Raw genomic sequence first — 24,325 nt, 5'->3', positions numbered from 1 at the left:
GCTGTTGTCTACAAAATGCCATTAATTGTAAATAACATCATCCACAGACTTCTGATAACTCTGCTGTAGAGGTGCAACCATTAGTCATTCAATAGAAAATTTGCTGGTTTCATGCCTCATAAATGTGAGATGTGATGGCTATTGACTGGATAAAACATACCTACATCTCAGCATACCTATACATGCAAACAGACTATGAAAAATAATTTTGCGGAGGTGGGCAAGTGCGTGTGTTTGTACGTTGCTTTACTTTTCTCTCAGCTTCTGCAGTTCTTTCTTCATATCTGCATCCTCAAACTCGGAGTCATTGTCACTGCTGATGTAGGATGAGTGCGCATGTCCTGCAGAAGGCGAGGGAGCGTGACCATTCATTGCGACGGGCTGTCGGCTGGGTGAATCGGAGCTCTGCTCACTTTTGCTCCTACCAGAGCGCCGCAGGAAGGCCACTGCCCTCTTCATGAGGTCGCTCCCACTGTGCTCAGACAGCGCATGAGCTGGGGGAGCGGGGTGGGCCGGAGGAAGGGCTATGCTGCTGCTGTCCTCATCTGCTGAGTCAGAGTAGAGGTGAGAAGAGTGGTGGTAGTGGTGATGGGTCGGAGAGTCGATGGTCTGGGCACGGGGGATGTGGCTGGGGGTGACGTCGGGGCTGGTAGTGGGGGTGGCGTGGTAGAAGTTTGGCGGGGCAGAGTAACGGTTACTGCTGTGGGGTTTCGATGTTTCTGCAATCTCATGATCAGCTGCAGCTGTCACAGAGAACCTGCCCACAGCCATGCAGTCCTTTTCTTTACTGCTTGAGCCCTGCGTCTGGCTGTGAGACCCTCCGGAGCCACTAGAGGGCGCTGGGGAGCTGCCGGTGCCGCAACTCATCTTTCTTTTTTCTAAACAACATATGACATCCGGTGGAGTGGGGATGATCTGGAAGGAAGAGAAGCCCATGTTCGTAACAAAATTAGGGTCCATAAACATCATCAACTAATGCAATGTTTGAGCAACAAACTGGACCTGGGACAAACAATGGCATAAGTCACGACCTGTAATATAATTTAATTTGGTCAAATGACATTTATATTGAGCAGATCTGCCCTTTAAGGCTTTTCAAAATGGATTCTTACTTGAAAGCGGCTTTTGGAGCTGTATGAGCTGGAGCCAGCGGTCACATCTCTTCTGTTCAAAACCCTGCTAGTGGCTGAAGAAGCAGGGAGAAGGTTTTTCAAAACAAATGATACTGAAACTATAATGCAGTAATAATGTGATGCAGACATTACATAAATAACGATACCTACCTGCCACTGCAGAGTCACTTAGTGCACCCACACTATCTGTGCGCTCAGGAATCTGAGGCTAACAGAGAAAAAGAGAAGGGTGTGTGTGTGTGTGAGAGTTTGCAATCGTTTGAATAGTGGCAAGTGGTAAATCGCTTCATGTGCTAGATCAGTGCGGTAAGGCTAGCCATTATCCTCTCCTGACCTCCGTTTTGTCTGAATGAGTCAGACCCTGATTTGTTTTTGGTAGCATGCACACAAAGAAACAAACGCACACACGAAATGAAGCTACCAGAGAAAGAGATCATGATGAATTATGGTGCTGACAGCAGTAATTTTGTTAGCCTACTCCCTCTCTCTAAATACAGTATTAGTCTTGCTCTTTACAGCCAATAGTCATATCAATGAGACAGTGCGGGGAAACGATTCAATGATGCTGCCATTAACTTAGTTCCTAACCAATGTCTGAATGCTCTGATTTCTCTCTCTGTCTCTCACTCACACACACATAGACAGACAGTGCATTTTACCAGCAGCTCTCCTTTCTTTTTCGTAAGTGCTCCCTCTGTAGTCAAGCCATCTGAGACTGGAGGCGAGCTGACCCCCTCTGTACCGGAGGCCTGGGGGTCACTAGCAGCGCTGGAGGTCTGCGATGGAGCATGCTCCTGGTACAACAAGTTTCTCAGCTTCTCATCCAAAGTCTTGATGGTGCGGTCTGCAAACTCCACCCTGCGTGGTCCCTCGCTGTCCGACTCTCCTGGCCCCCCACTCACCGGCTGCTGGTGGCTTGACGACTGGGAGCTCTGCGGGGTCTGATGTGCTGGGCTCTGGGGCTGGGAGGTGACTGTCCCTGGCTGCATGGGCGTGGCGTAGGGCTGCTGCAGGACCACAGACTGATGGGAAGCCAGCTGAGGGGGTAGCTCTCCAGTAGGACTGGCCTTCTGATTGGTCTGGGTTTTTGTTTGGGAGGAGGTCAAACCACTAACTGCTCCTTTATCTATAGCATTCACATCCAGAGAGACAGGTGGCACAATAGCACAGCACGGAATGTCCGTTACCATAGAGACAGCAGAGATGCAAGGCTCTTCCACGGGAAGGGCGTTGTGATGGCTGGCACCAGCAGCAGTACGGGCATGTTTAGTAACACAGGGCTGAGGCTGCTGGATCCGTGTTATGTCTGTGTTTTGGTCTTGAGGTTGCACTGTGGTCTGAGCTGCAGGGGGCAGAGGGGAGGAGGACGGGCTTTGGGAGGATAACGACACAACTGGGGTAGCCCCTGCAGTCGTGTTGCTGCTGGGCCTCACTGATGATGAGGCAGCCTTTTCAGATTCTGGAGAAATAAAAAGATCAGAGTTAATTAGGAGAGGAACAGATTGCTAGTTAAACTGCCAAGGCCACGAAGAAGGGAAGCAGGGTCCTGTGGGTGCCAGAGTGTTACATCACTGCTCGTCTTCCCCCATCAGGCTCTGTCAGCTAGAGTATAAATCCTGCCCTTCATTTTTGCCTAGAACCACTGCAGAAGCACTCTTATATAACTGACCCCAACGGATGAACCACACAGACGCACACTCTGATGCATGCGCAGCGTCTTCACTGTCCACAGCAGCAAGCAAGACACAAACTTCCATTTATTCTAAAGAGAATACACTCCTGCTGCTCATATTAAAGAATTCTGTTTAGTATGTCGTGAGTCTCAAGGCGTGAAGGAAGCATTAATGACTATCTGTATATCTGAGCGTGCAGCATACCCTGGGCTGTAGAGGTGTGAGATGTAGTCTTGTCTTTCTCAGGCGTCTCAGCCACAGGGCAGATGATAAACCAGCGCTTTCCAGTGTGGAGGACTGTCAAGGACGAAGACAAAGAAGTATTTGTGAATCCTCATCTACTATAAAATCAATTCAGTGCAGAAGCTAAATGAATTGACTGGCCACTTTAAAGACAATTAAAGTACTGGAGATTTTAAAGTAATTCATAAAACATCCTCAATCCATTGTCACATCATAACAGGCCTCTTAAAGGAAGCAGCTGAGTTTAACTAGAAGTGTCAGTGGATTTTGTCTGAGTGAATATATAATTTCCAGGTGGCTCAAGTCTTACCATTTTGCTGGTACACCAGCTGTGGTGTGCTGGGCGTGGAAGCCTTCAATCCCTAAAGAATAGAAAGGCTTACTACACAGATCTGATGCATGTGAACTGATTTAATAGGCATTTAAAAAGGTTTCCTCAACCAGCTTAAGAGCTGAACCTCAGACACAAATTCAGTTAGATCAAAATGTCACATCAGCAAGAATGGTATTTTTGGCAGCGTTGCACGCAAAGTCATCTCGAGAGTGCTGTCAGGATGATGTATCCGAGGCACAGGCACTCGTAGACAGATTGTGCCATTGCAACTATTAACTGTCAACAGTTCCCTTCTCACCTCTGGTCCCAGAGCGCCAGCTCCGTCGCTCTGTTTGGGGCTGCCTCCCTGGTCAGAGTTCCTCTCGCCCTCCGTGTCCTCACTGAGCATGTCCTCAGCTTTGTCCACGATGTCCTTCAGCTGCTCAATGAATACTTCTTTTTCTAACGGCAGAATGAAATCGTTCTCCACCTGAAGGGCACAATGAAGAAAACATGAAAGGTTGTAGCCTAATGAGAAACGCTTAAAATAAAAAGGTGCCAGAACCAAGAGATGTATAAGCATGGTTGGGGGGGGGGGGCCACTGTCAAGAGTAGAGAAAATGATAGAAATTCCAGACACATTCTCCATTCAATTAAAAGCCTATGAAAATCCAAGGACGACTTTTGCATTATTTGTTAAGTTTATAAAGCATTTAAGCTTCAAAGCATCATAAAAGTTAATTAAATATACTTCATTGGTAAGCTTCATAAGTGGCCGTTTGCCTTGGAACGCCTACATTATACATGATAAGCTGGGAGAGCAGTTACGCCATAAATATTCATTTATCCATCTATAAATATGAGCCCAATATTGAATGGTTAGGATTTGAGGACAGAAAGGGAGAGAGAGAGACAAACATTTTTGCTGCATTGCAGCTCAGAGCAGCAACACAGGGACTTTCAGAGTTCTGAGCCATAAGAAAGCATCTCAGGCAGCTTACAGCGCACAACAAAAACCTCTGCATCAACTGAAGTGGCAGTGACTTTGTCTCCTGCGTACCATGTATGTTGCGATCTCTTCCGGTGCATCTCCATCCAGGTCAAACTTGAAAGTGACCATTTTGTGGTTGTGAGTTTCCAGTTGACACTCTACCATCTTATCGCCAGTGTTGCACACCTGCAACATAAGCAGACACAATAAATACCTTGTCTATTATATTTTTGAACACTGGCTTAAAGAAATGTTTTCCATGTGAGAATATACTTTGGTTACCCACGTTGAGCATGTTGAGCTTTGGCCTGTTAATCTTCTCTTGCCGAGAGCGAGTGCGTGTGGACCTGCGGTGGTGTTTGCGGACTTTCCCTTCGCCTTTACCTCCATGTGTCCCCTCATAACCATCACTCATCTCCTTGCCTGACGTGGCATCAGAGTTGACACTGGTTTTGGCGGGGAGAGACAAATACACCAGTGTAAGTATGCATCGCTTTATTTATAAATCCTATGCACACAGCTCTACATTTCGGTGGACTATTATGGTTTTAAGATTAAAATATACCTGTTCAAACATGTTCAAAACTGTTGCCCAAATAAAGACGGTGGATTAACAAAAGGAGGAAAAAGTAAATAAGGTGTGTGACAAATAAAAAAAATGTGTCACACAATGTTTAGGGCGCAATAGACAGAAGTCTCATAGTGGAAATGGAAAGAGGCTAATGGTATTTACCTCCCCACATCGATATAAAGCTTAGGGGAAAGGGTTTTGTGAAGTTTATCTCCGCTCTGGAATGCCTGCAGGATTTGGCAAAAGTCTGATAAATCAACCATGGGTGAAGCTAAACTCTGCATAAGCTTAAAGGCGGATATAGATTTGTGGGGGATAAGCTATCTGCAATCCATTATAAAGGAACAACTGGACTGTCTGAAATTAAAAGCAGTTTTGGCTGCTGCTGTTGGTCACAATGATACCAAAGATCAATAGATGCTAAGAGAGTGATCATCAGAGTGCCCTCTGCTTTTATGTTTGTGTTTAGCTGGAAAGCTTTGGTCAACACCTGAGAAAGTTAGCAGAGATGGTTGTGAACTGGGTCCACAATACACAACAGGGAATACAGTATTGTATTTCTTATACAATCGTTTTTATTTTAGAAAGAGTAGCCAGCTAGTTCGGAGCTGTTCCATCATTTGTGAGAACTGGTCGAACGCCCTCAATGTTTTCTAAAGGTAAGCAACATCTCTGCCTCAGGGAATGTTAAGAAAAAAAAACAACAAAAAAAAAACATACAACAGACAGAGTCAATGCTTTTCATCGTGTTATGAGCTTTTTGTTTGAGATGAAAGAGCAGTGTAGCCAACCAATGCAAGGTTCTGCTGGGCATCCTTTCAAAATGGCACTGTCCTGAGTGTTGGCATTCCTACTCTATCACTGTAAACAGTTAGGCTTCTAATTATTTAAGTCTAAAGTAAGAGAGGACAGAAAACTTTTTAAGACCAAATGCATTATGTAAAACATTCATGTCACTGCATATCACACAGAATGCCGCTTTAGGGATTAATGTCCTTCTGACAGCACCTGAGAGCTGACTGAGGCTACTCTCATCTAATATGCATTTCTTACAGTTCTTAAAATCACTGACTTGTCATTTGCAAAGACGGCTGCCACGAAAGAAGCTAGTACCTGTCATAGCTCTGTCCTCCAGTGTGTTTCTCTGCAGCCTGATCCTGCAGACATAACAAATAAATCAAGCCAGGAATAAAAGAGAGGAACATTTATCAGGTATTTGGTGGCATGAGAGGAAGTGGTGATTCCAAGTAAGAGTGCACTGGTACAAAGCAAGGTGGGCAGAGGAAGAAATACGAAGTGAGAACTTAAAAATGTGGAAGTGAGTCATGTGTCCATACCTCCGTGTTGGTCTCTGTTGGACCCTGACCTGCAGCTCCGGTGAGACTACTGAGCTGTTTCTGCTGAGTCAGACTGGAACTGGCAGCCCCAGATGACACTCTCTGAGAGTCAGAGGGCTGCAGCACGGGAATCTGGCTCTGAACCTGACTCTGGGCCTGCGGGGCCAGCTGGCATACGTTCTTGTTGTCCAGCTGGGCAGCAGTGGTAGCTGCGCCCGGGTCTGACCCATTGAGCAAAGGTGAGGAGAAGACTGCAGCTTGGGTGAGCGGAGCAGGCTGGACTGGTTGAGCAGAGGGTGCAAGCTCAGGGAGGCTGACCTGGGCCTGCTGAGGAACCTGCTGGGGAACCTGCTGTAAAAGACAAAACAAGATAACACATTATTACTATACATCATTATGTTATGTTGGACTCTGAATCCTTTGCAGAGATTTTGAGATATTTAAACATTTGGCTGTTATTCTTACAACATGTATCAGCAAAGACTTAAAGAGACAGTTCACTTCCAAGTCAGAAATACATATTTTTCCTCTTACCTGTGGCACAATTTATCAGTCTAGATTGTTTTGATGTGAGTTGCCAAGTGTTGGAGATATCGACCGTAGAGATGTCTGCCTTCTCTCGAACATAATCAGACTAGATAACACTCGACTTGTGATGCTGAAAGCGCCAATAAAATACATTTCACAGACTTATCAGCAATGTCTCCTTCCAGAAATCATGACCTGGTTACTCAAGATAATCCACAGACCTTGTTGTGAGCAGTTTTATGTCAGAACTATTTTCTCTCTACTGAACTACAGTTGCTAAAATTATCTTGAGTAACTAGGTCATGATTTTTGGCAAGAGACAAATGTATTTTTTTGGCACTTTGAGCACCACAAGCCGAGTACCATCTAGTTCTATTATAGTCGAGAGAAGGCAGACATCTCTACGGCCAATATCTCCAACACTCTGCCACCCACACCAAAACAATCTAGATCGATAAACAGCACTACAGGTAAGAGGAAACATAAGTATTTTTTGATTTTGGAGTGAACTGTCCCTTTAAGTCATTTTTTCATCTGCATCTATTAATTAATCTGAAGAGTTACAGTACAATACTATACAATATGAAAAACAAAGACGTAAAAGAACATCATCCACAGAATACACAATTTAACTACTACACATATATATATAAAATCTAATATATAAACATTTATTATCACTCTGCCACAGAACAACACAGCAACCTTCAATAAACAAAGCTTTTTTGGGGGATGCAAACAAAGATGCAAAAACACTCTGACAGAGATTATCACGAACAAAGGTTCCAGCTCACACCCTCTCGGTAAACATCTGCACTCCATTGCAGCCATCATAATTACCTGTATCAGAGGCTGAGTGCTGCCATTTGTGGGAGGGTGTGTGCTCTGGCACGGGGCAGTGTGTGTGTGTATGGGGTGGGTGGCTGGTGCTGATATAAATGCAGGTTGTGAATGAGAAACTTCAGATCTAATGCGGGGCTGGTGCTGTGGGGACGTGGGTCCCGCTTTACCCAGCACGGGAGAGGGTGAAGGTATGTGGGACACCGGGACGGGTGAAACTAACGTGTTTTCGATATGCAGAGGAGAAACAGGGGAGACAGAAGGGGTCACGGGGAGAGTCTGACCAGGAGAAAGGAAGATGTGATTAAGAGAAGAGGGGGCTGAAGGGTGAGGGGCAGTGCAGGAGTGAGGGTAGGAGGATTCACAGTCAGTCACAGCTGTCATCACCTGGATTGTGGGATACTGTGAAGGAAACTGAAGGGAAGAGGAAAAAAGGAAGAAACAGAGGAAAATCAAATAATCTAGAGAGCAAAGTACAAACACAGGAGGATGATGCATCAAAACAACCTGCATCAAGTCTATTTTGTTATTGGACTGTATTATCCGAGGTAGAAAAAACTGCTGAGACACACAATAACTCAGCATCAAGGGAAATGAAAAGGTATTATCCAGGTAAGATGTTTGAGAGAGCTGTGAGAACAGATAATACCTGGGATGAATGTGTTGGTGGTAGGGAGTTTGAAATCTGCAGAGGCTGGAGTTGTTGGTGGACAGCAGCCTGAGCCAATGACTGTTGAGGAGGCAATGCCTGGGCTGGCACACTTGAAGCTGACTGGCTGAGATTCTGCCCGTGGCCCTGTCCGTCTTGTCCGAGCTGTGAAATGCTAGGACCAGCAGGAATATTCTACAGAGGAACAAAAAGAGGAGGGAGAGAAAAAGAGGGAGGGAGTTCAAGAATGGCAGAGATTTCAGTCTCATCTCTCAGTTTGGACATCTGCATTTCCTGCTATTGACCCAGATCAGAATAGCTCCCATTTTCCATCCTGTCCCTAAGCCTGGAATTATTCTGAATCTGCTGCACATACACTGTGCTGTGTGCCACTGAGCAGACACAGAACAAGCCTGGGAGGACTGGCGGATGCAGCAGCTAAAACCCACTGTTATTGTTTTCATTACTGTTTTCATCAACTCTCTGCTGGCTGTTGTCCGAGGAAACTCCTGTTTATTGGGCTGTTCTTTCTTTTTTCATTCACCTACTGTCCACCAACACAGCTGCTTCCAATTCCGCTGCACCAAATCAAAACCAGACACCATTATATGAGTAGTTACAGAAGTAATAACAGCATTGCCATAAATAATGATGTTTACTTGTTTAAGTGCATAATTTTCTGTCCCTCCCACAGTGAGTCCCACAATGACAAATTGTGTTGAGACAAAGGCGTTCTACCTGGTTCAGGAAAGCAGCGATGCAAAGATAGGGTTGAAACTGATGAAAAATGAAAACAGGGCGAGGTCAGAGGAGGGAAAACAAACATAAAATTCAAAACTGGGGCACTATGTATGCCACCCGTCTACAATATGCTGTATAGTGATTATTAACCCTGTACACTCACCTGTTGTCCTCCGTAGGTCTGTGGAGCAGCAGTAGACTGTGCAGACAGGTACTGGCTCTGAGTTGGAGCAGTCTGTTGCTGAAGTGCGTTGAGGGCAGGATGTGCATAGCTTTGAGAGGCAGCATCAGGTAGACCTGCAGCAGGGTAGCTCTGCTGTGTGGCTGCAACCTGCACAACTGGGGGTGCTGTCGGATGAGGTTGAGAGGCCGGGGCCTGAACCTGTTGGACTGTAGACTGGGACACATCCTGGCTCTGTTGTGGAATTGCTGTCTGGCTGTGCTTCTGTAAAGGTGGGGTGTGTACTTGCTGCTGACCAGTAGGCTGAAGACTTTGAGGAAGGTGGGCGGCCTGTTGTGCCGTTTGTTGGTGCATGGTATGCAAAGTTTCTTGGCTAGGCTGAAGTTGAGGCTGCATATAAGCCTGCCCAGCATGTTGCGTTAGTTGTATATTGGATTGAGTATTCAGTTGGTGCTCTTGCTGAATGGGTATCTGTTGGCTGTAAAGTGCTGGTGTGGAGGAGCTCTGACCAGGCTGCTGACTTGGCAGTTTGACTGCGGCTTGGACGTGTTGCAGTGCGCTAGGAGCTTGTGCAGGATGACACAGGGCCGTGGCTGCCATGGTTGGGGCTACAGATGCAAGAGGGTAGCTTTGTGCTGGCTGCTGAGCTGGCAGGCTGGCTGCTGCTGCAGCAGTCTGTTGCTGGATTGGAGTAGGATATCCTGGTGCAGAGTGAGCCTGTTGTTGAGCTGGGGCAACAAAGCTCTGACAAGACTGTTGGACTTTCACAGGAAAAGTCAAAGAGCTTGCTGCTGGTGCTTGGTAGCTCTGTGCAACATGTTGTGGTACAGCTGATGCTGAAATATTTGCTGCAGTTGGGGTCTGTTGCACACTTGGAGGTGTGTAGCTACCAGCACTGACTGTATGCTGGATGTTGACTGAGCATAAACTAGCTGGTGCTGGTGTTGCAGCACCGTGATGGCCAGCATATGGAGCAGCAGGGTAACTGTGTCCAGGCTGGTGGTACTGCAGCGGTGTGTGCACTGCTGTGCTGGAGGAAGGCAGGCCCTGTACAGATGGTAGATTCTGGTGACCTGCTGAACTGGCCTGAGGAAACAAAGCAGAGAAATTCACATAAGATCCTCTTGGGAGTGAATTTTACCGGTCAAGGATATAATCCCACAAAAGCTAATAAGTGTGTCAATTACGTTACCGGATGCAAGTATAATGAGAGGATGGCAGACAAAAATAAGTCAATGAAACATCTGTTTCAACAATGAGCAAGCGATGACAGGTGTGTGCTAAAATAAGGACACAAGAGAAGAGTGGCAGGGGAGACCGAGAAGAGGGAGATCAGACAGCTGCCCCATCTCCTACAATCAGCGTCCATCTATCCAAGGCAAGCTAAGGCGCAGACAGCTGTAGCATTGGGCCAGTAAAGCAGAAAAGAAAAAATGTTAAAATTTAGGTCAGTTCTGGAAGGGATTGGTTAGGGTTAATCAGCAGGGAGACGTAGTCTGTTAGAGATTGTGCCATTGTTCTTCGATTGGATCAAGCTTATGATTTTTAAGAAGATGGTCAGCTCTGTAGGTCTATGCAGGCAGCAACACTCAGACAGTAGACAGGAGATAAAACCAGCTCCATGCATAATAATGCTGAACCTCCTGCAGGCTGGGAGAAATCAGTTAAGCAGGTGCTGGCCCCATATCGGAAACCAAAGCGACTTGTCTGCTAGTGTGACCTACCACTCCCACAGCTCTGGTAACTTGCTGCTCTCTGGCACAGAATCTGTCCTCGCAGTCCTGGAGGGGCTCTTGGTCCCCAACCAAACTTCCACTCAGGAGATGACTCTTCAGGCTGCCATCTCCATCGCTGCAGGCAGGCCTGCGGGCAGCGGAGGAGTGCAGCAGGGAGGCTTGGGTGGGCGTGGTGTGACAAGGGGGTGCTTTGCGGCTGATTATATTAAACAGGGACTGCTGCAGCAGCGAGAAATCGGAACAATCACTCAAACCTTTCTGCCGTCCATAACCAGAGGTGGTCATTGTTCCGCCAGGGGACAGGTTTTGTCTCAAGTCACATGGACAGTGGTATGTTGGCATGCCAACGGAAGAACGGTGGCAACACCCTTCCCGTGACCTTAGATTTAACAAAGAGAGGCAGGCCTGGCACACGTGGCCTCTATGCATTGCAAAATGTGGGTTATGATGGGAGGTCAGACTCAAAAGGCTACTAAGGTCAGAGTGTCTGCGTCCACTTGGCACAGGCAGCGTTAAGTTCTCACTGCTGGCCTCTGGTGACGGTCTGATGACTGTGTCACTGAAGCGGCGGTACTCAGAGGGCGAGACGGGGATGACCTGCAGTACTGGCAGAGCACTCTGGGAGGGGAATTCATCCGTAGTCTCTGGGTGAGGCTCAGGGGGGTCGAGTTCCAACAGGTTCTCTGGTACTGTGGGGGTGGGACTGATTGATCTCTGTGACTGTATGAGAGCATGGAGTTGAGCGATGTGGTTTGCCCTGCAAGTGTCAATAACAGGGGCACTTCCCCTCCGGGTTGCAGCTCCCAACCGAGTCCTGAGGTCTGGGCTCAGTGTTGCCCCCTGTACTTCAACCTTTTCACAGGAGTGAGGTCGATCCGTCAGAAACGGGCCACTGCTCTGGTACTGATCAAGGAGCAACCCAAAAGCAAAACACATTACTCAAAATGAACAGATCATAAACAAAAAAAACTATAAAATGAGAAGAGGCGGAACAAACTTGCTTGCAATGACGCATGAGAGTATGAGAAATACATATGCATGTAATGTGCATGACTGTGTTAATGGAAACTAATCGGCACATGTCCAGAAATGTTTATGCATGTTGGCTGTGCAGATGAACATTGTTTGAAGTGTGTGGACACAGCGCCTGCGCTCAGTTCCACGTGAGCAATGACTGCTTTCAAAGAGTGTGTGTATTTTAATAAATCCGAATGTACATGGTCCACCTGGGTGTGTGTGCTCCTGATACAGACCTGCTGTGTTGCCATAGTAATAGGCTCCAGCAGGGACTGGTAGAGGACACTCTGCTGGCTGCTGTGGGAGTCTGAGTACACAGTGGAGCCCATACCACTATCAAGTGTGCTGTCTGCTGCAGAGACACACAGATCACACACTCAGAGAAAAAGTCAAAGATTAAGCGCATGTGTTTCTGGGTGGAGGAGTACAGACTCTCTTACATGTCACTGAGGTGGCACTGGCTGGTAGGTTACGCAGCTTGCCGTGCTGGTCTGCCTCTGTCTCTTCTGGTTCCTGTGAGGGCTGTCCTACATGTGCAACCCCAGCGGAGACGCCCTGAGATGGTGTCATCTGGACCCTGTTCCCCCCTTCACCTTGTTCCACTGGAACTGCAGCAGACACTGTTCTCTCTCTCCTCCACTTGATCAGTGCCACGCGGTCCCTGATCGACTTTCCCACAGTCTTAGCATCGCTCTCGTGGAAGAAGCCAGACTCCACCTGACAAAGAAAAAGGAAGAGCATGACTTCCAGGATATTTTTAGCATGCAGCATGTGAGAGAAGAGAGAGCACATTTTGTGAGGGAGAGAGAAGGAGCAAGAAAAGGAAGGAATAGAAAATCTATTTCAAGGGGATCAGAGCGGTGGGGAATTATTCCCTTTGTCAGCAGATCGGTTTATTGTTCACAACAGAACTGTCTGGACTGTTACATCAGCAAATGACGATCAAGAGACAATGTATAGATGAGAGTTATAAATAGATATATGCTATACATACAAAAAAGAAAACACTGGACAAGATAATAGTTCATGCAAAAAAAACTAGTCAGTCCCTCCAGGATTTCAAAGGCTTTTGTGGGATTGTTGTAGCCTAAAATGCCCAATTTCACAGCAGCTTTAACAAAAAAAAAACTGATGTATGCTGCAATGTTTTTAGCCTTTTGTCAATAAAATTGAGGGAGCAAGTGAAAACTGCAAAAAGAGTTGAATTTTTATTTTGGATAATTTATTGAAAGTCGAAGGCAACTTGTTCTTGAGAACAGAACACACTGTTCTGAATTTGTTATTTACTCTCCACTAACATTACAATGAATCATGCATATTTGATCTAACCCAGCTTGATTATAAAGGCACATGCAATAGATGTGGATACTGAAGCCTCTGTCATGGTAATTTGTCTGGTCTTTTTTCTACGCATTATAGCCAGTGTAAGTGTGTTTGTCAACCGATGACTTTCAGCTTTCCAACACAACATTGCATGTGGTGCAAAACGGTTTACCCCTGCTTTTGAGCAAACTTCAAGGAACTTCTTTGCACAGTCTTCAGCAGTGGTTTTTGTTGGTAAGTGTGAGATGTTTGTGTCCTTGTCTGTATCTTCATTACCAGTAACAATGAAATAAGTTTGGTGCTATGATTGGTGAAACTCCCAAAAAACTACGACAACTGTCCCTTCACTAGGTCCCGCTCCCAGACATAGACTGGCCAATCATAACGTAGCATCAGGCCGGCTCAGACCAGGGTCCAACAGCAACACGTCTGTGCTCCATTGTTTCAGATTTCCTTCATTTTCAGGCTGGTTTTGTGGATTTGGAGCTAAATGTTGTGCCTGGAGCACACCGTGTATTAATGATACTTGTTACCTGGAGAGATTGGAAAAAGATATACGTTTCTTCCCTGTTCCAAAACCAAAATCACACCCTGAAAAGTGTAGGATTAGCTAGCTAGCTACTGAAGATATAGCCTACTGAATGTATACACATGTTGCTTTTGCTTTTTAATGATTATAACAGTGAAACAAAGACCAACCCTGCTGTACAGGAACCAGTGAAGGGAAGCAGGGAAACTTTGCTCATATTGAACCAGCTGTGTGTCATCACAGTGTGTGCAGATGAACGTTGTTTGACTTCCCTCGGAGATCCCTGCCCGTCCGGCGGTGGAGGTCCAGGTGCTGGCAGCGGCACGGGGGTGAAGCCAAACACCATTCATCTGCACACACTGTGATGCCACACAGCTGGTTCAATATCAGCAAAGTTTCCCCTTATATTCATTGTCTTCTGTGGCGATCAGCAGTGATGTGGTGGTTCACTTTTACACTGTGATCTGTAGCGTATAGTTCGGCTTTAGCTTCTAACGAGTCACTTTGACATCCTGGATATATCCTTCAAACACATTTTTTTAAACCCCTGAATTTGTTGTGATTGCTGTTCTCCTGCTGTGCGTATTTAAACAAATGATTTGGATGAAGCATGCTCATTCATCTGTGCAGCATAAAGTACAATATGTATGGTATAAAAATGTTAATGACACCACATAATAGTAAACAAAGACTAATTAGGCATCATTAGCACAAAAGCCAGAATGAAGGATCCAAAAAAAGGAGAGATCCTAGCCCATGAATGGAGACAAATGACATCTCTCATGTTGCCCAACTGGAGAAAAACGGAGTCTGCTCTCATGCCCAAGGCGATTGGCCTTAAATGTTTTTCTCCCAGCTTTATAGCCTGGTCAAGGCCAAAAGAGCACAGATAAACAGGTGGGGAGGAAGAGAAAACAAGAAAGGGGGAAGGTGTGTGGAGGGAGAGAATGCAACAACAAAAAGGAAGACACTGGGTAACACAAAAGGGACAAAAAGAAGAGGGCTGGGAAAGCAAATTCTTACTCACAGTCTCACTGTAATTATCAGTTGGCTGAGTATTAAGTAAAACATTTCTCTTTTTTAAAAAATCTGAGGGAGTGATTAATATACAGCTGGCACACCTCACTGCCAACATTTTCCACTTTCACTATGTACAAGCACATACTGTAGACTTTCTTGTGAAATATCTAATGACATATTAAAGATGCTGCTCAGTCCTGAAGCAATAGATGAGACCAACACAATCTGTTTCAATGCAGGTTTGTTTGGAACCATTTTGAAAAGTCCTGCCAAAAAGCCAATCCTGAAAAATTATGATCCTCCTTTTAAGTGTCTAACTGAAGACTTGGTGTCTTTAGTATTTCTGATAACGTGCACCAGTTAAATCTTTTCCCACCAAAACTGAAAAAGGCTGTTAAAGACCAAAGCCTGACAATGACTGTTTATATTCTCCATCTGAAGTCGAGCTGTGTTAACTCAGTCTCTCTTAATCCCACACCCCAATAAATAATTTCATGGTTCTGCAGAATGTTAGATGAGTGATACAAAGGCTCGGGGTTGGTATAATCATGGCTTCCACACTGGAAGAAATCTTCAGTTTTGCTGGGCCAGGTTTTTATTGCAGGGCCTGTGGGTGCCTTATCTGGTGGTGCTCCCGGGAGAAATCCATGTAAACAGAAGGAAAAAAACAAAACCGCAATCACTGTATTCCTGGAAGAGCAGGGTAAGTTATCACCGGCAATCTGCATCTGAGTGCATTCCCCAGTGATGAGCTCTCAGTACTGCCAACAGCCAGAACATGCTAAGCCAGAAGGACATGCAAAGACTGCATGACTGGCATGGGTTCAAACAAACATATTACTGAAACTAATATTAAGCAAAGGACTTTAAAAGGTCAAACCAGTTCTAAATGACGGTCAGTTAAAGGTTGTTTTTCTTAAAGGTTGTAGGTTTTTCTGACTACCTTCAGTTATTCACTCACCATCTCCTGTGCCACGACCTCAGGGACCTCCTTTTCCAGGTCAAATGTGAACTCGATGGCTCCACTCTCCTTGTACTTCCCTTTTAACTTCTTGTGGTCCTCCACCCACAGTTTCAGGGCGATGGAGTCCTTTTTCCCATCGTCCTCTTCGGCTAGCTCCACCCTTACGCCTGTGTCCTCAGCAAAGAAAGCATGGTTCAACAGGTCCTTGATGGTGTACCTGGGAGAGGAAACACTAAAGCTCAAGACTTTTTTTTCTCCAACCACAATAAGCATGCATACGCAGGTTTTTTGAACAGGGGAAAACACGCTATAAGCAGTAGTGATGGGCAAAGCAGTTTTTTAGGTGTTACTGAATCACTAGAATCAGTTCATTAAAAAGACTTGTTCAAAAGAGTTGTTTACCGAATCGTTCAGTGCTTGGCGGGAGGAGCCCTGACTGTGTACTGCGTAGTCCGACTCACTGAACTGATACACGGCTGAGCTGCGTCTGCCCTGCACTGGTGAGTCTCATTACTGGCCAGCCTAATGTTTTAAGTTTGCTTATCTGGAAACTAAGTCTGTTAAAACAATGGGGAGGTGTGTGATTGTGTTCATGTGGCCTGACTCCTGGCTACATTAGCCGTTAGCTTGGAGAAAACGGTCCCTATGAAAGTGTATCGCTGAGAAGAAATGATCTGAATCACTCAGGGATCAGGGTTACGTCGTTCACCGAGTGATTCGTTCATTGAGTGATTCATTCACCGAATAATTCGTCACAGGGTAGGCAGTTTCTCCCTGCAACCTGGCTGCCTTGCGACCCGCGAGTGATTCATCGTTCGCACTGCCCGAATCAGCAGTTCCACTCCCGTCCTGCATGCTCACTGCTGAACTCAACTGAACTGAGAAATGAACGAATCAGTTCCAGAAGTGATTCAGTTCAGTACGTTCACTCAACAGATTTGTTCTTTTGAAGGATTCGTTTGCGAACAACACAACACTAAAAAGTAGGCAACAGATTCCTTTCCCATTACCAGCAGACAAGTTCTTTTTTTCCCCCAGGTGCGTCAGGTTTGACTAACAAACGCGCCAAAAAAACAGGGTTAGTAACTATAGAAAGCAGCATGGAGGCATGCTATCTATTCAGTCTCTTTTTTAAATTTGATGCCGTCTCAATAAGGAATTTGTGACTGAGATGATAAAGAGATGTAAAAGTTACTGATGGCAATATCACAAAAGGCAAAAAATAGTGTGTCCACACAGGTGTCATGTTTCCATCAGTGCCTATCGGAGCTGGAGAAAAGTAATCCCCATGACTACTGTAGATTTATTTGTTCCAGGAGTGAACGCCAATTGTGTCCTCTCCCACTAAAGACAAAAGTCAAATGTTAGTAGGTATTAGTTGTTTTTTTGTCCAGCTGGCTAAATTTTAAAGCATTGCTTGGACAAAGACGGCCTATATTTAGTGGCGGCCCGTCATTGCATTGCTCCAGAAAAGGGGCTGAAATGAACCTGTTCACCTGGGTGTCATAATTCCATCACTGCCGATCGAAGCAGATTGGAGCTGGAGCTGATAAATACCCGTGATGACTGCAGAGTAATATGTCCCAGGAGTGACTGCTGGTTGTAACCTTCCCCATTAAATACAAAAGCCAGATGTTAGTGGATTTTTTGCCCAGTGGGAAAAGGGCATAATGCACAGTGTTTGCAGATACTGTTGGCATCCATATGGCTCGCTGTAGTACAAGACTTCTACTGTGTTGTTAGTGTAAGGACATCTTGGCACAGTAATAGCATCATACATGGACATGGATAACCTTTGGTGCAGAGAGAGAGCCACTCAGTGAAGTCACTCACTGAACCCAATCATGCCTCAATAAGAAAAAAGCCACTGGAAGCTAATTAAGGGTTATTTCCCCCTCTGTACACAAACTCATTATGTAACAGAAATTGAAAGACACCCTGCAGATATGGTGGGAGACTGCAGTGCTGCTGAGAGCCCAACTGTCAACGCCACAGCAATGAAGCGGGGGAGGTGAGACAAGGCATGAAAGATGAGAGGGCACCTTGTGGGCCCTGTTGGCCGGACACTGGACAATGATGGGCACAGTCACTCACCGCTCCTCTTTCTTTTGGCAGATACACTCCCCAATAACCTCCTTGATTTCAGGATCCATGACCTTGTTGTAGCTGGCTGGCTTCACTCCCTGAGGAAAAGGAAATATAAACAAAATACTGAGGACACGCCACAAAAGGATACTGCGTGATGAAGAAAAATGACGAAGGAAAACAAAGGAAAGAGAACACGGGGATGTTTTCGTGATACTCCATCCCCGATTGGCATCTTTTAAGGATCAGAAAATCACGCCCTGTAGGCTTGTCAACATTGACAGAGCATGGCAGCTGTAGTCTCTTTCAATCCATGTCAGCTGCAATGGATTCCAAAAAATATAAAGGCACCCACAAAAACCACTTCTGCAGCTAGCCAACTTCTCTTTATCTGAGAACTGACTATGCTCAACAAATTACAGCAATGCACACCTTCCATCTCAATTTTCAGACAGGACTTTGGTGAGTTTGTTGGTGGGTGCACGCACTGAGTTGCACACATTAGAGCACCAGTTTCCTGCTCTTCCATTTGTCAGGAGAGGCAACGGTCATGATGGTGGCTTCCCGTTGTTGTTGTTGTGTTTATTTAAAGATGTTTTTTTTTTTGGCTATGTTTGCTGTATCGATAGAGAGAAGGAGACAGGAAAGGCAGGGGATAGGGCTTAGCTGTAATTGTACATGCTCTACCCAGTGAGCTACTGAGCGCTCCTTCCTGATGTTGTTTTGTTTGTGGACTACAATTAGAACACAGCTGGCCTCAAATACTATGGTATTTTGACTGTTCAGGACATCCTGAGCGTACGGATAGACAGAGACAGCAGGCGTGGTTTGAAAAGACATTTTCATACTCTTTTCCACTGTGAGTGTTTCATAGCCAATAGATTTTCCTTTAGCACTCAGCTTTCCTATCTATTAAGGGCATTTTTGCCTTTAATAGATAGGAAAGCTGAGTGTGAAAGGGGGAGAGAGAGGGAATCAAATGCAGCAAAGGGCCACAGGCTGGAGTCGAACCCGGGCTGCTGCGGCAACAGCCTTGTATATGGGGCGCCTGCTCTATCCACTAAGCCACCGACGCCCATAGCCAATAGATTTTGACTGTTTTTAAAATGGTGAGATTTTTGATAACAATACCTTTTTTCTAGCTCAGCACTTTGACCTCACTTTCTGCATCTCAGTTATAAAATATATACAACCTCCGGATTAACATCCCCACCAATTATGCAGCTGCATGCTGCGTGTGCTCAGGGAGTAGTATAAAGCTATCAGGGTTTCTCTTTGATCAATCTCCTATTAATATCCCGCAGTGGTCCCTGCAGAGCACTCTAATATGCATACAGTAACAATGCAGTGAACAGTATCTAGAGACAGCTGCACTGATGCTGCCCGACCATCTCTTCTTTAACAGCAGGTGAAAGAGCCATCTCTCAGATTCCCACACTACCAAGTCTCAAGCGTGGAAAATCAATACTCTTCATCAAATCAGAAAGACTATTATGACTTCTAAAAACAGTTTGCAGTATGGCTTGCTTGCACAGACACACTCATTGGAAGGGAATGGAATACAGCCTTTAGGCTTTATCTAAAAAACAAAGGAGATTTGGCCTCCCCCTGTGACTCCATATGGCTCAATAAATTCTTCACCCAAGAAACAGAGCAGAGTAGATTGTGTACTCTAAAAAAAATGCTGCATTTCTGCAATTAAAAGCTCTCTGGACTTATAATGTGGTGAAGCAGCTAAGAACATCCCTGGCATCACTGCGCTCTGTCTAGCAGGTTCATCAAGCATAACCCTGAGTTATCACAAAATGCATGCCACAAGCTCTGTCTCTTTTAGAAGACTGTGGCATTAACAAGATTTTTTGCTGACAATTCTAGAAACAAAATTACATATTTGCACTGTATGTATGCGAGGAGAATGAGGAGAATATTTGTGACCATTTTGTTACTGTATACAGTATGCGTTAGTGCAGGCCTTGTTTTGTCTGCACAAGAATAGCACAATTTATAATCACTATATTCTCTCAGCTGTTTTTACAGGGTTATTATAGTTTGTTTATCTTTTGGGCTACTAAACTTATCTTTGTGAAATTTGTGGTAAGTCAAATATTTTCTTAAATGTCTAGTTTCTGAAACAAACTGGAAAAACTTGCAGTATCTGGACTTACACTTGTGACTTTGCGGTATATCTGAGCAGCATTCTGACACTCGGAGTAGGGGTATTCTGAGGTGGCCATCTCTAGCATACACATGCCAAAGGCGTAGACATCCACAGCCTCATCATAGTGCTCCTCATACATCTCTGGAGCCATGAACTCTGGGGTGCCTGAAGAGAGAAGAGAGCCCAATAGATGAGTCACTTTCTTCTTTACTGTCTGTAAGCGCTATTAATCTGCCAAGTTACATTTCAAAGTCTCCTACCTATGACGCTCTTAGCAAAGGAAGCTGCCTTGAGCGTTGCCAGTCCTAAATCCCCTATTTTGACTGAGCCTGTAGGTCCAGTGATAAAGATGTTATCACATTTGAGGTCCCTGTGGATGATGGGAGGCGTCCTGGTGTGGAGAAAGTGAAGGCCTTTCAGGATCTGTCTGCACCAGCTCCGCAGCACCTTTGGCTTCATTACTTTGAAACGCTTTAGGTATCTGTAGGAAAGAGAGGGAAAAACAAATTTGAGTTAAAAATGTATTCTGTTTCAAAAAAACATACACCCTTGTGACACAGAGATCCTGTGATAGGGCTGCAATGAAGATGCTTCATTAAGCCAGCTTTGCTTTTTTACACAGAACAAAACAACACAGGCATAATGCTACCCCAGGGTGTGATTTTAGATAGCATGCCAGTGTTCTGGAATCAAAAGGCGTGTGATAGGCATGGCATGTAACACAACAGAAAAAGCCCTTAGTGTAACATAATATATACATCGGGCAGTGCTCTCTTAACAGTAACAATGGCATAACAATCATGTAGCATCCCAGTTATATGGGGGTTGATCTGGTCTCCTGCTCAGAGAGTAAGGAGCTCCCAAACCTCCTTGTCTCACCAAATTGCAGTTGCTGCTGTTCTTCTTTGAGTTAGCTGCTAACTGCTACGTGCTTGGAATGTCACACCTGTCCTGTCAACTCTCCCTTTTACACAGACATTGATCCAGTGCTGTTACTGCCTCCACTGTCAGCTTACAGGACAGACAATTCTGTTCCTCCATTCTGCAATTGTATGCTTTATACAAAATGGCGAGGCTAGGATAATGGCTTGACATTTCCACCTTCAATAGGTAGTGTTAAAGGGGCTATCAACATGCTATCATTTCGACACACTTGGTTGTGAAAAGGTTAACCTGTCCCCAAATCAGTTTGACGTATGCTTTCCACTCAATGAGGATTAGCACAGTGTCTGCATTCAACAGTACTCACGTTTTTAGCGTTCCTGATGTCATGAGCTCCGTTACTAAAACAATGCACTTCTTTCCTTTAAGGGGCGACTCCCAAAAGTCGTAGAACCGGACAATGTTGGGATGTTGAAGACCCTTCAGCATCTCCGCCTCCTCCTTAAAGCGCTGACGTTCCACCTTTGACAGTTTGCGATCCTAGAGGAGAGATGACAGATGCAGCAGAAAGAAACAATAACTATGAAGCACTAATGATAAGATACTTATTACAATGTATTTGCTTCAGAGGAACGACCAGATGGAAGAGGCCGTAACCTTGGAGGCACATTTCAAATTCATGCATCCAGTATGTTTGAGCAAGTTGGAAGGACGGAGTGAGTGAGAGGGAGGTTAGTGTCAGTCTGAGCCGTGTACACATACATCTCTAATTGGGCCATATGTATATGAAGGCTGCTAACAGTCGGCAGTTTGTGTGTTCAGGAAAAATCCACATCAGTAGTATTCTTAGGCAGTGAAAAGATCTGCCTAAATATCAAGCATGTGTGTGATATTTAAAGTAGTTTTTAAGTTCGATACCAGTCAGATGTGACCTCTCACTTGTTAGCTCTAATTTATCCAGAGACACAGAGGTTGTGGAAAAAGCCATTAAAATGGAAACTGTAGGGGGAGAACAGACCCACACATTAACATAGTCACACCCACTAGACACTGCAGCTAAAGGTTACATGTCATCGATCCCTTCCATCTTTCTCCATCTCCTTCACTTGCTTGCTCACTCTCTCATCCACTACCTTTTGCGCCTTTACCCCCTCCCCCATATCTGCAATCTGTCTCTGCACCCCTAACACTAACCACTCCCTTCTCCATAACCAAACATCCCCCGCACACACAGAAACACATCTCCGCTCCCTCTCAATCCCTTCCCTCTCCAGCTCTCTGTTAGGCTGACCCCACTCCGAGGGCACCTTACTTTGGGTAGTGCCAAAGGGTTCTACTGCGATTTCTCTTTTTTTAAACCGCCACAGCGACGACTTACGTAACAAACACGCACGCACACTCAGCACTGAGCATGGACTGGAAGCACGACCCCACCCCTCGCAAAAGCAGGCGACACGGACGGTGGAATGCGATGAACACAACCTAGCGAGATCTAATCTATTTAATTATTCAACCACAGTGAACTCCCTGTGAGATGACGCTGCAGAACAAATAAGAAATCTACCTGGATAACCTAAAAAACTAACAATGAAGCAAGATGGGCTGTGATGCAATGTGTTGAGGTGTGAAGTGATATGATGATAAAGCATGGTGCATGAGTGTGTGTTAATGTGGCATATTAGGTTTTGTGTGCAAGTGTGTGGGGGGTGGGGATTTTCACTGCACTCTTCTAAAGTCCCATGAATAATTCAGTTCTGCAGAGAACCTTTTCTACTGAGGCAAGCTGAGCAATGGAGGGCTGGGCCCGCCCAAGTTGGGCAGGGTTATCCCCGAGTGCTCTTTGCTGCACAAGAGCAGCACGTGGATTGAAGTTTACCTGAACCACAGGTCTGAAAGGAGGAAAGAGACAGATAGCTTCAAGCTAATTTTAATGCTTGAGCACTGCAGCTTCCCTCCCTTTAGGCGACACTCCTATCTTCCCCACATATTACTGTTTTATCTTTTTCTCTCCCTCCTCCTCTTCTCATCTTCTCTGCACTCATCTTCCAGGATTCCTGATGCTATTCCTAAATAACCCCCCAACCACAGAGTGTTCCCCAAGTCCCAATCACACTCCCCACACACACACACACACACACCACCATTTGCTCTCTCACTTCTGTTTTCCCTCACAGCAGACATTGGGGCTTCTGCATAATTCAGAGACCACATGTAGGCTCAGAGGTGTTGTGCACAGCATGGCGAGATACAGACAGATACATATGCACCCTGAGACACTAGAAGAATGTCATTCCCAAGACACACATTCCAGACAAAGGATATCACAGATGCATCAGTACATAAGATTTGTTAATGCTTCATAGTTACAGTGAGAGATGTGAGCTTTTAACAAGTGTAACTCTTCATTACATCTGAAATCTACATGGCACTGCAAAGTGATCGTTCTAGTGTTTGTATGCATGTTTTCAGAATCTTATCAGGTCTGTAATGTACACATGGCTAAAGAAAAGACTCAGCTGGCTAGAGCAGAGTGTGGAGCCGCCCAGGCGAAGTTAAACACACACAAACACAAACACACACACACATACACAGAAAACCATACCAGGCAGCAGGGACAGGAAAATAGATTGTGACATTAGCAGGAAGCAATCTATAAAGCTGTGCTCAACTCTGCTGCCACCCACTATATCTGTGTGCTGGACTATATTAGTTCCCCAGCTCTGCTAGCTCACACAGCTACACAGATAGATCAGACCAGGTAACAGATTAAAACATCAGTCCTGGGAACTTTGCTGCCTAATATACCATGTAATTGCAAAACTATGTGTTCAAATTGAGTTCCTGGCGTAATGTCACATGTTGTCTTTAATGCATGCTGCCCATTTAAGAAGAAAGCACCCTTATTGTGGAGGGATGGCTATCAGCTTAGCTGCTTCACATGGGGTTATAAGTAGATACAATGCAGCTGTAAGGCTTACAGTTCCCAGTTACAGCAGCTAATTTGATTTCACATAAAAGGCTGTAGTGGTCCCCTTGTCCGCTGCATGTGTAATGCACAAACGCTGCCTTAGTTTGGAATTTAAATTACACCGAGTCCACCTATGCTACAGAATGTACGGTATGCACTAGTAGATAGTATCGCTCCAGGTGCCTTTCAGCGCCAGCGAAGTGGACATTTTGTTTTGTTTATCAGGACATTTCCGAGCCAAGTCAACTTTCACATACCCAAATTGATCGGAGCAGTTGTTAAACAATGCATTTTGAGCTGGTGAGTGAAGCACACTGGATAGAGACACTATCATGCCATTGGAAAACATGTGATAAATAAATAGTTTAGATTACTTTTAAGTGCAAAGTGGCTCTTAAAAAAAGCTTGGTAGCTAGTGTGATGTCGTCAGAATTGCTAATCAA

The 24,325-nt window shown here is 45.2% G+C and overlaps 1 protein-coding gene across 13 annotated transcripts in view; it reads right to left on the bottom strand.

Annotated features, from left to right (window-relative positions):
* The window catches only part of LOC117257988 (serine/threonine-protein kinase WNK2), a 55,457-nt gene that overhangs the window by 12,861 nt on the left and 18,271 nt on the right, over positions 1 to 24,325 (bottom strand). For 6 of the 13 annotated variants that reach the window (XM_078169918.1, XM_078169917.1, XM_078169921.1 and 3 more), the window contains exons 3-25: positions 21,282 to 21,454; positions 20,293 to 20,513; positions 20,040 to 20,197; positions 17,884 to 17,972; positions 15,787 to 16,006; positions 12,394 to 12,670; positions 12,190 to 12,305; positions 10,925 to 11,839; positions 9,183 to 10,286; positions 9,017 to 9,055; positions 8,279 to 8,473; positions 7,630 to 8,043; positions 6,262 to 6,612; positions 6,038 to 6,081; positions 4,640 to 4,799; positions 4,423 to 4,539; positions 3,682 to 3,852; positions 3,360 to 3,411; positions 3,011 to 3,103; positions 1,793 to 2,592; positions 1,284 to 1,341; positions 1,113 to 1,186; positions 251 to 915 (exon numbers count right to left, since the gene is read on the bottom strand). In XM_078169918.1, coding sequence (XP_078026044.1) covers positions 251 to 915; positions 1,113 to 1,186; positions 1,284 to 1,341; positions 1,793 to 2,592; positions 3,011 to 3,103; positions 3,360 to 3,411; positions 3,682 to 3,852; positions 4,423 to 4,539; positions 4,640 to 4,799; positions 6,038 to 6,081; positions 6,262 to 6,612; positions 7,630 to 8,043; positions 8,279 to 8,473; positions 9,017 to 9,055; positions 9,183 to 10,286; positions 10,925 to 11,839; positions 12,190 to 12,305; positions 12,394 to 12,670; positions 15,787 to 16,006; positions 17,884 to 17,972; positions 20,040 to 20,197; positions 20,293 to 20,513; positions 21,282 to 21,454 — 6,506 coding nt within the window. The remainder of the gene's footprint in view (positions 1 to 250; positions 916 to 1,112; positions 1,187 to 1,283; positions 1,342 to 1,792; positions 2,593 to 3,010; positions 3,104 to 3,359; positions 3,412 to 3,681; positions 3,853 to 4,422; positions 4,540 to 4,639; positions 4,800 to 6,037; positions 6,082 to 6,261; positions 6,613 to 7,629; positions 8,044 to 8,278; positions 8,474 to 9,016; positions 9,056 to 9,182; positions 10,287 to 10,924; positions 11,840 to 12,189; positions 12,306 to 12,393; positions 12,671 to 15,786; positions 16,007 to 17,883; positions 17,973 to 20,039; positions 20,198 to 20,292; positions 20,514 to 21,281; positions 21,455 to 24,325) is intronic. The other 7 variants (XM_078169919.1, XM_078169926.1, XM_078169924.1 and 4 more) reach the window with 7 other exon arrangements.

Source organism: Epinephelus lanceolatus, chromosome 8, assembly GCF_041903045.1.
Source record: "Epinephelus lanceolatus isolate andai-2023 chromosome 8, ASM4190304v1, whole genome shotgun sequence".
NCBI classification, from domain to species: domain Eukaryota; kingdom Metazoa; phylum Chordata; class Actinopteri; order Perciformes; family Serranidae; genus Epinephelus; species Epinephelus lanceolatus.
Note: the sequence above shows the minus strand (reverse complement) of the source record. Positions and strands in the feature narration are given on the sequence as shown.